General features: G+C 47.8%; 1 protein-coding gene across 1 annotated transcript in view; it reads right to left on the reverse strand.

Annotated features, from left to right (window-relative positions):
• ANXA6 (annexin A6) overlaps positions 1 to 12,710 on the reverse strand; it is a 59,580-nt gene extending 46,870 nt beyond the window's left edge. Inside the window, exons 1-3 of the mRNA XM_006863894.1 lie at positions 12,673 to 12,710; positions 882 to 972; positions 41 to 135 (exon numbers count right to left, since the gene is read on the reverse strand). Of these exons, the coding sequence (XP_006863956.1) occupies positions 41 to 135; positions 882 to 972; positions 12,673 to 12,690 (204 nt within the window). The 5' untranslated portion in view covers positions 12,691 to 12,710. The remainder of the gene's footprint in view (positions 1 to 40; positions 136 to 881; positions 973 to 12,672) is intronic.
• Positions 12,711 to 13,106: the final 396 nt, after the last annotated feature.

Below are 13,106 nucleotides of genomic sequence, written 5' to 3' on the forward strand. Positions count from 1 at the left end.
CCACTCCTCACCCCACATGTCCTCCTGTCGCCATGGTTACCTTGCCATAGAGGGACTTGTAGCTCTGGGAAATCTCCTGCCTCTGCCTGTTGCTCCGGGATGTGATCAGCTCTAGTATGGCCTCCTTGTCACTGCCTGGAAGAGGGAGGCACATGTCATCCTACCCAACCTGCCTTTGGGAATCCCACCAGGGCTGTCCCTGCCCTGGATACAGGCCTCACAGCTGTCTGCAGCCCTGGCATGAGCCCTCTGCTTGTGAGGTGGTGGTGGGGGTAAGGCGGGGAGGAGACCAATGGGCACTTATCAGATCCCTTCTGAGAGGGCTCAAGGGTCACAGACTGACCCAGCTCTCCACAGAACAGAGAATGAACCTAAGGCCCAGAGAGGGCAAGGGCTCACCAAGGGCTCACAGTGAGTCTGACCTAGAGAAAACCAGCTGTCCTAACACCCAGTAAGAACCTCTTTCAATCCCAAAATGATAAAGAAGAAGCAGCAGCACCCTATTCAGGGTAGCGCTTACCTCCCAAAGGAAGGGGGCACTGGGTAGGTGGTATTATCAGGAGGAGTACCTAACAAAGGGGCTTCAACTATACTGATGAAGCTCCATTTCTTAAGTTGAGTGATAGATCTATGGGTTCTGCTATCATTCTTTATACCTTTCAGTTTGAAATGATTGATAAAATTATTTTAAATAATCATGTCTTGGCCTTTTGGCTAAGATCAAGTATAAAACTAATAAAAATAATAAAAAGAGGAGACAAACAATGAGTGAGTACGTCTGGTTCCTCCACCATGACTTACACCCTCCTTAGAGAACATCCCAACCCCCCAGTGACTCCTGCTGTCTGCAGGCCCACCCCCAGGGCCTTCCTAGCACCCACCAAAGCCCTTCATGGCAGTGTACAAAGCCTCGGCATCCTGGTTGGGGTCAAAGTCTGGGAAGTCACGGATGGAGCCCCGATACCTGGCACCCTGTGGAGAGAAAAGCAGAGGTTAAACCGCTGACCCTGTCCCAGTCTGTGCTCCCAAACCAGCAGGCTCCAAACCCTGACCACAGGCTGAGTCCAGGTTGAGCTCCCTTCCCCTACAAAATCAAGTGCTGACTCCAGGAAACTTGGGTAAGGACACCTTCCCATACTATCTGTTGAAATCTGCCAACGGAGAGTGGCTCAGCCAAGGCCCACAGCTCTGAACCACTTTCTACAGGACCCAGGCAGGGGTAGGAAGCACAGTTAAGTGCAAAAGATAGGATTTACTCTAATAGTAAACCCTCACATTTGCATGGCACTTTCCAACTTACAAGGAGTCCCTGGGCAATGCAAATGGTTAATATGCTGGCCTGCTAGCCAGAAGGTTGGCAGTTCAAGTCCAACCAACAGCACCTCAGAAGAAAGGCCCGGTGATCTACTTCTGAGAAGTCAGCCATTGAAACCTTTAGGGAACACAGTTCTAGTCTGACACACACGGAGTTATCATGAGTCAGATTCCACTCAACTCCACAGCAATTGGTGTCCTACTGTATTACCGTTTACAAAGCCCTTTCACCCCACTAATGTGATTGCTGTAGCAACTTGGAAAAAGTGCTGAAAGATTATCTCTATCACAAAGACCAAGAAAGCCAGACTGAAGAAGACAAAGCTGCTTGACGGTGGTCACACAGATCTCTGCTCTCCAGCTCTAGAAACCTTAGGGAGAGTGGGGTCTTTAGCCCAGTGGGGCTCAGAGCCACCGTCAAGTTCAATGTGAAGATAAATTCCTGGTCCTGTGGGCCCAGTACACTGAGGACAGGCTGACTGGTCCTGTGTGGGGAGTAGGGGAAGCCAGAGGAATTCGGACATCAAGCCTGAATACACAATGAAACTGGTTCATGGAGAAGTCAGATGTGGGTCAAGTAGACGCCAATGATGAGTATCAGGCACAGGAGAGCTGAGGACACACCGCATGGTGACAGAGTACATAATCGGCGCCAGGCCCAACACCAGACCAATCCCTGTCTTTCCAGAGCTCCGGCCCAGTGCAGGAGAAAGACAAGTATACATATTACCATCAAGCTTGTAATAAACACCCTAAGAGAGAGGGCAAAGTAATATGAAAACAGCAGAAGCTGACTCCAGCTAAGGAGGGAAAGAGGAGATGCTTCACAGAAGAAGGTGGTTAGGGTGGTCCCCCAAACCATGCCTTAGAGAAGTCGGGATTGGACAGGCAGAGTGGGCTTGCAGCTATGGCCCACACTTCCCAGAGTTTGCAGGACCCTGGCCAGCCATCTAGATGCTCTTAAGACTGTCTGCAGAGGCTAGTTCCTCAGAGGTATGTAGGCGTGGGCGTAGGGGTGCTATTTAAAGTTCTGACGGGTTGGATGACCAGAAAGGAACACAGTCCTCTGCCTGCCACCCATGAATCCCCTGTAACCTGATCCTGCCCCTGGGCAGAGAAGGAGTGAGTAACACAGGCTAACTGCCCCAACCACCACTGTTTGCAAATAAGTCCCTGCTCTCCCCACAGATGGTGGCTTTGCTGACAGTGCTTCTCTGTCCACTTCAGACTTCTTGGGCAGGAGCCTGAGAGATCCCTGCTGACCACACCACCCAAGACCGGGGAGAGCAGGTACCAGGTCTATCCTGCAATATTCACAACTCTTAGCACAGAGTTACCAAAGGAGGTATAGGTGGGCAAACCCGAAGCCAGAACGAGTGGTGGCCTAGGGGAATCTTACTTCCCCACGCCTCTGTGTTTCCCTCTGGTCATCTTCAGCCCAGAAATTTCAGAAAAGTAGAGTGGAAACAATATAACCTTTGTGGGATGGATAGAGGCATAAGGGGGTTTGCTGTATCTGTACAGTTATTGCTACAATGGCCTTTAAATTGTGTGGTTCAATTTCCCACTTGATACTTGACTCCATGGAGTACCGGGACTGTGTGGTGAACAAGCCAAATAACCATGAATAAGAAGAATAACCAAGCGTTGTGCTCAGTACAGAGACTAGGAGGGACTCGGAAACTATGACTGGGTTGTTGAACGAATGAAGGAATGAAGCCTCTGTGATGACTTGGGCTGTGAAATGGAAGATGCCAAAGGAAAAGCAGTGGAGGGGCCCCGAACCCCTAGCAATGCCTCCTGGACCAGCTTTGAACGATACAGGAGGAGCCTGGCTCTCTAGCTACCCTAATCCATATTTGCTCCAGCTCCAAGCCTAAACTCCAGTCCTAGCACTTCCTCCAAAGACTCACTTGGAACAAGTAATGGAAAAGCCCCTTGAGAATCACATGTTATGAGCCCTCAGTCGATTCCACGGATCTACAGGGTAGAGTAGAACTACCCCTCAGGGTTTCTTAGGCTATAATCTTTACATGAGCAGATCACCAGAGCTTTGTTTCCACTGCAGAGCCACTGGTGGGTTGAAACCACTGACTTTTAGTTTGCAGTTGAGTGCTTAACCATTGTGGCACCAGAGCTCACTGAGCACTCTGTATGAGTGAGCGTCAAAAAGTTTGTGGGAGAAATGGAATTAAAAAATTGTATTGTTCTATGAACTTTCTGAAGCCCTCTCACACTGAGAACCAAATGAGGTGACTGCTTTTCACACTGTCATCTGTGTCCCAGAGATACATGTACATACCAAACACAGAAAGGCAGGTGACTTAGCCAAAACCACACAGCAAATCAATAGCCTGCTGGGAAGCGGGGGATCCACAACTCCTTCTAACAGACCAAGTTCTCTCCTTCCCCTCCCGATTCCACACAGTAAAAGGCCTTGAGTTGGAGAAAGAACAACTGTCACCCACCTGTCACACAGCCTAGCTTCTCCCCTGCAGAGAGGCCCACCACCTTTCTCCTTGGCTACCAACGTCCTGGAGTTCCTTCACTACACAAATGATGCCTCTGTCAGAGCATGGCTCCTGTTAGGAAGGCCCTTGTCCTCTCTGTGCCTTTCAGACCCTGATTCAAAGCTATGAGTAAGCATGCTGTCCAACCCATGAAACCTGAAGCACTACTTGCACTCTTACTCACTCACTCTTGTACCAACATTGACTGGGCAGTGAATAGTGCTAAGACCAGGGACCACTAAGAGCTCCTAGTGAGGGATGATGTGTAACAATTTCAACTACAATGCAGTGCTGCAGGAGTTCCCGGGTGGTGCAAACCGTTAATAAACTCGCCTGCTAACTGAAAAGTTGCAGGTTTGAGTCCACCTAGAGGCAACTTGGAAGAAGCAGGCAACTTGGTGATTTACCTCCCCCAAATCAGCAACTGCAAACCCTACAGAGGGGACAAATATTATGAGACCACTATTGTAAAAACTCAAGAAAAGGTTTCCATGCTAAGAGAAACAATCTTTGATGGTTACCAGAGGTGAGAGGGAAGGGAGAGTAATTCACTGGCTAGAGGGTTTTTGTTGTTGCTAAGTGCTGACTTATAGCAACTCTGAATAGGGTTTCCAAGGAGCAGCTGGTGAGTTTGAACTGTCAACCTTGTGGTTCAAACCAACCTTGTGGTCAAGTGCTCATCCTATAAGCACCCCACCAGGTAGACACCTGTTAGAGGATTGTTGTTGTTAAGTGTCATCTAGTCAAGTTGGACCCACAGCAACCCTGTACAGGGTTTCTGAGGAGTGGCTGATAAGCTGAAACCACTAATCTTGAGGATCAAACTGATTTTGCAGTCCAGCGCATTAGCCCACAGTGCCACACCAGGACTCCATGTTAGAGGGTAGACACATGTTAACTTGAGTGATGGGGAGGGCAATTTACAAAAGAAGGGAAGGGCAATACACAGGGAGATTGGCAGAATAATTTATGAAGACAGGTGAAGACACAGAAAGGTGTGCAGGGGTGTAAAGGAGTAGAGGTACTAGTGTTATATATGCAATCTTGGAACAGCAGTGTTTTACATGGCAGACACATAGGCTAAATGGGTATGTGAGAAGAGTGGGAGTATACCTATATTGTTGTTGTTGTTATGTGCTATGGAGTTGGTTCTGACTCATAGTGACCCTGTACAAGGTTTCTGAGGCTGTAAATCTTTACGGGAGCAGAAAGCCTTATCTTTCTCCCGCAGAACAGCTAGTAGTTTCGAACTGCTGACCCTGAGGTTAGCAGCCCAATTCATAACCACTATGCTACCAGAGCTCCTTATACACACACACACACACATATATATATGTTGTTGTGAAGTGCCCTCGAGTCGGTTCTGACCCATAGCAACCCTGTACAGGGTTTCCGAGGAGCAGCTGGTGAGCTTAAACCACCGACCTTGCAGTTCAAATGTCTTTGCAGTCTGGCACATTAACCCACAGCGCCACACCAGGACACTCTCTCTCTCTCTCTCTCTCTCTCTATGTATGTATATATATATATGTATACGTATACATATATATGTGTGTGTATATAGTTGTTGTTGTTATGTGCCGTGGAGTCGGTTCCGACTCATAGCGACCCCATACAGGATTTCGGAGGCTGTAAATCTTTATGGGAGCAGAAAGCCTCATCTTTTTCCCGCGGAACAGCTGGTAGTTTCGAACTGCTGACCTTGCGGTTCGCAGCCCGATTTGTAACCACTACACTACCAAAAGAGGATATTTGTACATGGGTATTTATTTACCTTTGCTGCAAACACACTTATGAATGTGGTGGAGCACACATCAGATAAAATGCTGAAAATGTGTTAGATATTATAAAACATCTTAATACAATGGGTTGGCCTGGGGGGCTCAGGACCATAGTCTCAGGGGGCACATAGTCAACTGGCATAACATAGTCCATAAAGACAATGTTCTACATCCTACTTTGGTAGTATCTGGGATCTTAAAAGCTCATAAGCAGCCATTTAGATTGCAGCTATTAGTCTCTCCATGTGCAGAAGAAAGAAGAGTGATGAGAACTGAAGATGCTTAGAATTAATTAACACGGACTAATGGAACATGTATGGAGTCCTGGTATGGTGCTGTGGGTTAATGTGCCAGAGACTGCAAAGCCATCTGCACTGCAAGGTCGGTGGTTCAAGCTCACCAGCTGCTCCTCGGAAACCCTACACAGGGTCGCTATGGGTCGGAACTGACTCGATGATACTTAGCAACAACAACAACAATGGAACATGTGAATATCAGTCTCCACAACGCTAAGACCAGAACCAGATGGTGCCCAGTTACCACCACATTAGAAGATCCCAGATAGTGTGGGAGAAAGTATGGGGAAAAAAAAAGTAAAAATTCTTTTAAAAGATCAGGCTTACTGATCAGAAAGAGACTACAGGAAGCTGAGATTGTGGCCCTTGACCTCCCTTCAGGTCTGCAAAGGAACTCACCCTCGTGGTCCATTTTCCAGCCAAGCAGTAGATGGGTATATGGAGGTAGAGAAAACAATGCTAGTAAAGTGTGCTCACCATGGAATGATCAATCCTCCAAAATCAATAGGGCAACAGTTCTCTACAGACAAAGTTGAGAAGGGGTGGGAAGGTGTGTGGGATGGAGATAGGACTCACAGGGAGGAAGCATGGAAGGGATTGCAACTGTTGAGGTGAAACAAAATGAACTATGATTTGTTGAATGTAAAACTGATGATCTGTTCAGTAAACCTTCCCTCAATTCACAATAATAGTGAGGGCTGTGTGCATATTCTGAGCAGTCCAAAGGCTTCCTGGAGGTACAGTCTAAGCTGAGTCTTCAGAAGGAGTAACAGCTGGTCCCCTTTGGTCAAGAAGGGAGGTTAAAAGTGGTGAGAGAAAGGAGTCGGTGCAGAGGAAGTAGCAAGGCAAGTGCCTGGAGACAATGGCGACTTGGGGCATTCTGGGAAATGAAGTCCTCAAAGACGGATCAGGTAGAAATGAAGCTGGCAATAGAAAGAGGACATGAGGACTAGACAAGTCATGGACTCCTGGGGAGACGAGTTTCCGTCCTAACTTACTGGTGAGGGCAGCAGTAGTCTTAATGAGGGGTTCTAGGTCACTTAAGCATAACGGGCTTGAAAGCATGGTTTTCCAGGGTAAAGCAAGGCTCTAGCACCGCAGCATTATTTGTCCTATCCATGAAACAGAGATGCCCTCCTCTCCAGTATTTGGCATTTTTTATTAAGTTACTAATTTGCCTTTTTATGTCGATCACAAATAGCTGGAGAGCAGCAAGTTCCCATGATTCAAAATAATACCTTTCCCATGGTTAACTTGTGGGATCTAGAGAGCGTATGCACTTTTCTGCTCGGACAAGTAGGTTGGTGGTGACAAGAACCCGGTTTGTCAACGGTCATGGCCAGATGCTCAAGGTGGTGAAGATCATGCAGCTCTAAGCTGCCAGGAGAGAATGAGGAAAAGATGCAAGAGTGCTCGCCAGGATGACAGGCAAAGATTTCAGGAGCAAGCTGGACACCTTTTTTCCAACGTCTGTGCCCACCTGCACGCTTCTCCCTGCTCATATATGTGGGTAATGCAGCTTTTACAGGAGGGACTGAGGTTGGTAGAAGATGAGGTAATGTCATGGTGGAGGAAAAAGAGTTTAATGACCTATATGGATCAAAACATTCACTTAGAGGTGAGCTTAGCGAACCGTAATGCTGTTCCCCCATTTTATTACCTTTATGGAAAAGATAAAAAATCTTCCAGCTGATAAAGAGCTAGTCAGAAAGAATGGGCACTAATCCTGCCAGGTTAGTGACCCCAGGACCCCACACAGGACTGTCACTAGAAAAGGAGAGGATGGGGCATCTTAGCACTCAGACAGGATGTTTTAGAAGGACAGCCAGTCTGCAACACCATCCAGTCCAGGATGCCCATAGCAGTCATTCTCATAGAAGCTCATGAATTCTGCCATCTCCCAGTGCCACCTGTGTAGCTTCCCAGGCTTCCCGCCCCCTACACAGCTGGGACAACCAGGCAGACAGGTTCTCGGCCTCAGGCACCCATGAGGAGGGGATGGGAGATGAGTGGAGAGCAGAGAAGGCACTTTCCACCCTGAAATATTCAGGAGGTCCAGATGCCAGCTGGTGAGCAGCCTGGGCCCTGGGGCGTGGGAGGGTTTGGGCGGTACTAAAGGGGTCAATACTGCTGTTCAGTAGCCACCCATAGAGAGGACTGCAGGGTCAGCACTCCCATGAGCGCTACTTGCTGCAGGCCTCCTCTCTACAGCTCAGGGAGTTCCAGGCACTGAGCACCTGCCTCTTAGACTGTCCTCAAAGCATATTCATGCCTATGATGGTGCAACAGGTTAAACGATGGGCTGCTCACCAAAAGAAAGGTTGGCGAGTTGAGTCCACCCAGAGGTCCCTCGGAATAAATGCCTGGCAATCTACTTCCCCCCAAAATCAGCCACTGGAAACTGGAACATATTTCTATTCTAAAACATATGGGGTCACCATGAGTCAAAGATAACATGGCAGCAAATGATGATGGCGTTCACACCCCTGGACATCCTTGTGAACCAGGCCACAGAACTATGTCTCCCAAACCTTTCTATGACACCACACTATTTCTTTACTTTTCTGAGCCTCAAGTTCCCATTTTCAGGAGGGAAAGCTGGGGAAAATAGCAGGGTTGTCATAGTAGAAGGAAGTGGAGTGGCTGGATCAGAGGAGAGCAATGAGAGTGTCTTGTGTGTGTGTGGTTGTGTGTATAGGTTTGTGTTGGAGGTGGGGATGGGAGTCAGGAGCCCTAGAAACAGGCTGGGATATCAAGAACTGGAAACATATAATACACTTCAGGACAACGCACGACCTTTCTACACACTTCTATACGACCTCTCTCCCCTCCCACAAACCCTTGCAGTCCCTGATTACCAAATTGCCCATTTACAGCCCTGACCACACTGCACTCCCTCACTCTCCTCTGGCTATGCTTCAGGTCCCACTGCCTAGACTACTCTCAGCTCCTCCCAGCTTTACTTGCCATCCAGGTCACTCTATTCAGGAGCTATCCCCATTCCCTCCACTTTGGCAGGGTGTTTCCCTGCATGTCTCGAGCTCCGTCCCCAACAAGAGCACTTAGCAGGGTGCTAACAGATGAGAAGAGGGGCCCCGAGACCCTCACAGCCTGGGACTCTTGCTTGCAGGGGCTCTGCTGGCTCCCTGCTCATGGCAACAAGAAACCATCAGGCAGATGGCATGGCCTGAGAGCGCTGGGGCTAGGAGTCCAAAGGTGATTTATCTACCTGTATGATAGCTTCTGGCCACTCTGATCTCCCAGGAGCTGTTCTCTCCATTGGGTTATCTAGAATTCTGCAATGGAATGTCTCTCAGGAAGTAGCTCTGGGATGACTATATGAAGGAAATGGGGAACAGCAAGGGTTCCTTCCGCCTGGACTTCCACCCGTAACTACTAACACTCTCTCCTCCTGGGCAGAGAGGCTGCTTATGCACAGTATGCTTTTCCGTGGATGCTAGGGGCCCAAGACTTCCTCTGGGTAGACTGGCTAGGAGTTTGTTAAGAGTAGTGGTGGTGATGGTGGTGTGCTGTGGAGTCGGTTCCAACTCATAGTGACCCTGCACGGGGTTTCCAACGCTGTAAGTCTTTACGGGAGCAGAAAGCCTCATCTTTCTTCCATGGAACGGCTGGTAGTTTCAAACTGCTGACTGTGAGGTTCACAGCCTGAACTGTAACCACTACGCTACCAGAGCTGAGGGTATGGATCCTGTATCACAGAACACACCACACTATTCAAACACTGAAAGTAATTATCCTTTAGGCCAGGTTGTTGGGTGGTAAGTCTTGAAGACAGGAAAGAATCTACATAATCCTTGAGTTCAATCACCTAATAAGCAACACTGAGGCCCAGAGAGGGTAAAGGACTCATGCAAGGTCACACAGCTCCTGTATACTGTTCTGTGGGTCAGGTGTTCCTTTCTCTCCCTATCCTACCATCCCACTGAACTGACCATGCCTATTTCTCTTAGTTATTAGTGCCCACCACAATGGGTGGCTTCATCAAGCAGAAATGTAGCTTCTCATTTTTCTCACAGGTAGGAGGCTCAAAGTGTGAATTCAGGGTGCCAGCTGTGGGGGAACACTTCCTTTCTGTGTGGGCTCTGCAGGAAGAGACTTGTCTCTTTTGAGCTTCTGTTCTGGAGATCTTCATGTGGCTCTGTATTGTCTGTCCCCATTTCTGCTTGCTTCTCTATACCTAATTTGCTCTTTTTCTGTTTCAAAAGAAATTGACTCAACAACTAGAAGAAGAAAGAAGAGGAAAAAAGAGTAATCTGATAAAATTTGATGAACTTGACCTACACCTATGGATGCAGTAGCTCAAAAGAAGGAACAAATCTTTACAGACATTCCCACCCCCTCCATACACAGAGTAGACAGAGGTGGGCAACTTGGACATTGGCTACCCAAAATTGGGGGCGGGGGGGGGGACAAAGGCAAGAAGTGATTGGCTTACAAGCTTTCAAGAGGGAACCTAGATCCAGAGGACATGGAGGAAGGTAGAATCTCCACTGAGTAGTATCCAATCTGTCTAGGTTGGGCTGATGAAATGAAATGCGGATAGGTCTCCTGTGATACAATAATGAATAATTGTTATCAGGACTGATTGTGGGGGTTGGAAACGTAAAGGTAGACGTTTAGTAGCAAAAGGAGGGGAGTGAATGACTTTGCAGTCTAGACGCAGAGGTCCCTGAGACCATTAAGGGAGAAGAGTGGAGAGTGGGACCCTACCCAGAGAAGCAGTGATGCCAGAGATGGTGGTTGAGATGATGATGTGGAGAGATGGAGCAGCTGGGGACTTTAGACCCAGAGAGGGAGAGGGGCTGTGTGCTGACGACCGGGGGTGGGGGATGGGTGGGGGGGGCAGGTAGGCTTGCAGGGTATACCCTTTGGTTGGTTGATGATGCATGGAGGGGATTGTAACCATGGCAATGAAATGATATATAATAGGATGAATGTAAAACTAATGTTCTTCCATGTAAACTATTATAGGATGAACATAAAACTAACGTTCTCCCATGTAAACTATCATATAATTCATAATAAAACATTAAAAAAAAAGGAATCACACCAGAAAAAAAAAAAAAGAAATTGACACAAGACATAACCTACACACAGACGGTCCATTAACATAACCACAGGTATTGCTGTGCTTGTTAAGTGCCACTGAGTAGTTCCAACCCTATTTAGAGTTTCTGAGGAGCAACTGGTGGGTTTGAACCTCCAACCTTATGGCTCAAGCTGACCTTTTGGTCCAGTGCTTTATCCTACAGCGCCACACCAGGACTCCAACCACAGGTACAGGGGTTAGGAAGGATCCCTAGTGGCAGAGTGTTTAAAGTGCTTGGCTGCTAACCAAAAGGCTGGCACTTTGAACCTACCAGCTACTTCAAAGGAGAAAGACATGGCAGTCTGCTTCCTTAAAAATTGTTGGTGTTAAGTGTTATCCAGTCGTTTCTGACTCATAGCGACCCTGTATAGGAACGGCTGGTGAGTTTGAACCGCTGATCTTGTGGTTAGCAGTCTAGTGCTTATCCTACAGCACCATACCAGGACTCCCCTTAATACTGTTGTTGTAAAGTGATGTTGAGTTGGTTCCAACTCACAGTGATCTTGTATAAGTTTACTGAGGAGCAGCTGGTGAGCTTGAACTGCTGACCTGGTGGCTCAAACCGACCTCACAGTCCAATGCATTAACCCGCAGTGCCACTCTGTCCTATAGAGTCACAATGAACCAGAATCGACTAGAAGGCAATGGGTTTCATTGGGTTCATAGGGGTTAAGATTTACAGATATTTTTAGGGGTCCAATTCAACCCATAACACTAGCCAACAAGGATTACCCTCAGGTAGTTCTGACACAGAGTGACCCTCTAACTCTGACAATGGCTAGGACTCAATTCTGGCCACACACTGGAGTAAAAGCTCTGCTATACTTCAAATCTTATTGCTCAGCAGACTGGTTATACAGCACAGAAGATTGAAGTTGTTGTTGTTGTGAAGTGCTGTCGAATTGGTTCTGACCCATAGTGACCCTGTATAGGGTTTCTGAGGAGCAGCTGGTGAGCTTGAACCGCAGACCTTGAAGTTCAAACAGCTTTGCAGTCTGGTGCATTAATCCACAGAGATACACCAGGACTCCAGAAGACTGGAGTTAGCATCTCCTAAAGCTTCTTGGGGAAATTTAATCCCAAATGAGTGCGACAAGGAACAGTGCCAGCTTCAGAGCCCAGAAAACCCTCACTGATTTTTGCGTGTCCAATATCTAGTCCGCTTCCTCGAGAGCAGCTCTGAGACCATGTAATTCAGGTGGGGCTGACTCCACTGACAAACTCCATGACAGCATGCTATCCAGATCCAGTCAATGAGAACCAAAGCTGAGGCTTTCCTTGGCACTACTGTGTATAAGGTATGTTGTCTCCCCTGGGACTGCTAAGGAAGGTGGAAAAGAAGTCTGAAACTGCTGGTGGCTAGTCCAAAATGAAGCCGCCCAGAGAAAGCCCAGCTAGGAGAAGCAGAATACTGACGAGATCATTTGGGCACCAGGATCAAGCCTCAAGCTTCTCAATCATGTGAGCCAATACTCATTCCTTCCTGCTGACAAGGTTGTGTGTTGTCATCAGTCCCATGAATCGGAATGGGAATAGGTTAGGACTAAGCACCTTCAAGCTGAAGCTACCTGGAATCTCTACAGCAGATCTGGCAACTCTAAGGGAAGCCTAGAGCCCAGGAAGGCAGAGCTACAGTCTTCAGGAAGGGAGAGGTTTCTTACCTGTTCTTGTTTGGACATGGTCTCCGGTTTTGCAGCAGAAAACACTGTGGAGAAAAAAGAGAGCCATGAGATTTCCTTCATACTCTGCTCCCCTTCATTCTTTACCCAACCTTCCTCACCCTTCCTTCCTTCCAATCGAGAGTGTCCTTCCCCTGCCATTTTCCAGCTGCTTCCAGCCCTCCAGGTTAAATCACACACAAACACCTACCACAAGGCCAGGTAGATGTTTCAGAGAACAATGCATTATAGACAAGATAGTGTCGAGACATTAGTAACCAGGGTAGGACAGGGACTTGGAGATAAGAGGGCAGCTCTATGTAGGGTTGCTATGAGTTGGAACCCACACCACAGTACACCACCACCATCACCACATACCTAGTTAAGGATAGGAGCCCTGAAAGGGCACTGGGTACAAGTTGGACTGCTAATCGCAA

The sequence above is a fragment of the Chrysochloris asiatica genome, unplaced genomic scaffold (assembly GCF_000296735.1).
Source record: "Chrysochloris asiatica unplaced genomic scaffold, ChrAsi1.0 scaffold00057, whole genome shotgun sequence".
NCBI lineage: Eukaryota > Metazoa > Chordata > Mammalia > Afrosoricida > Chrysochloridae > Chrysochloris > Chrysochloris asiatica.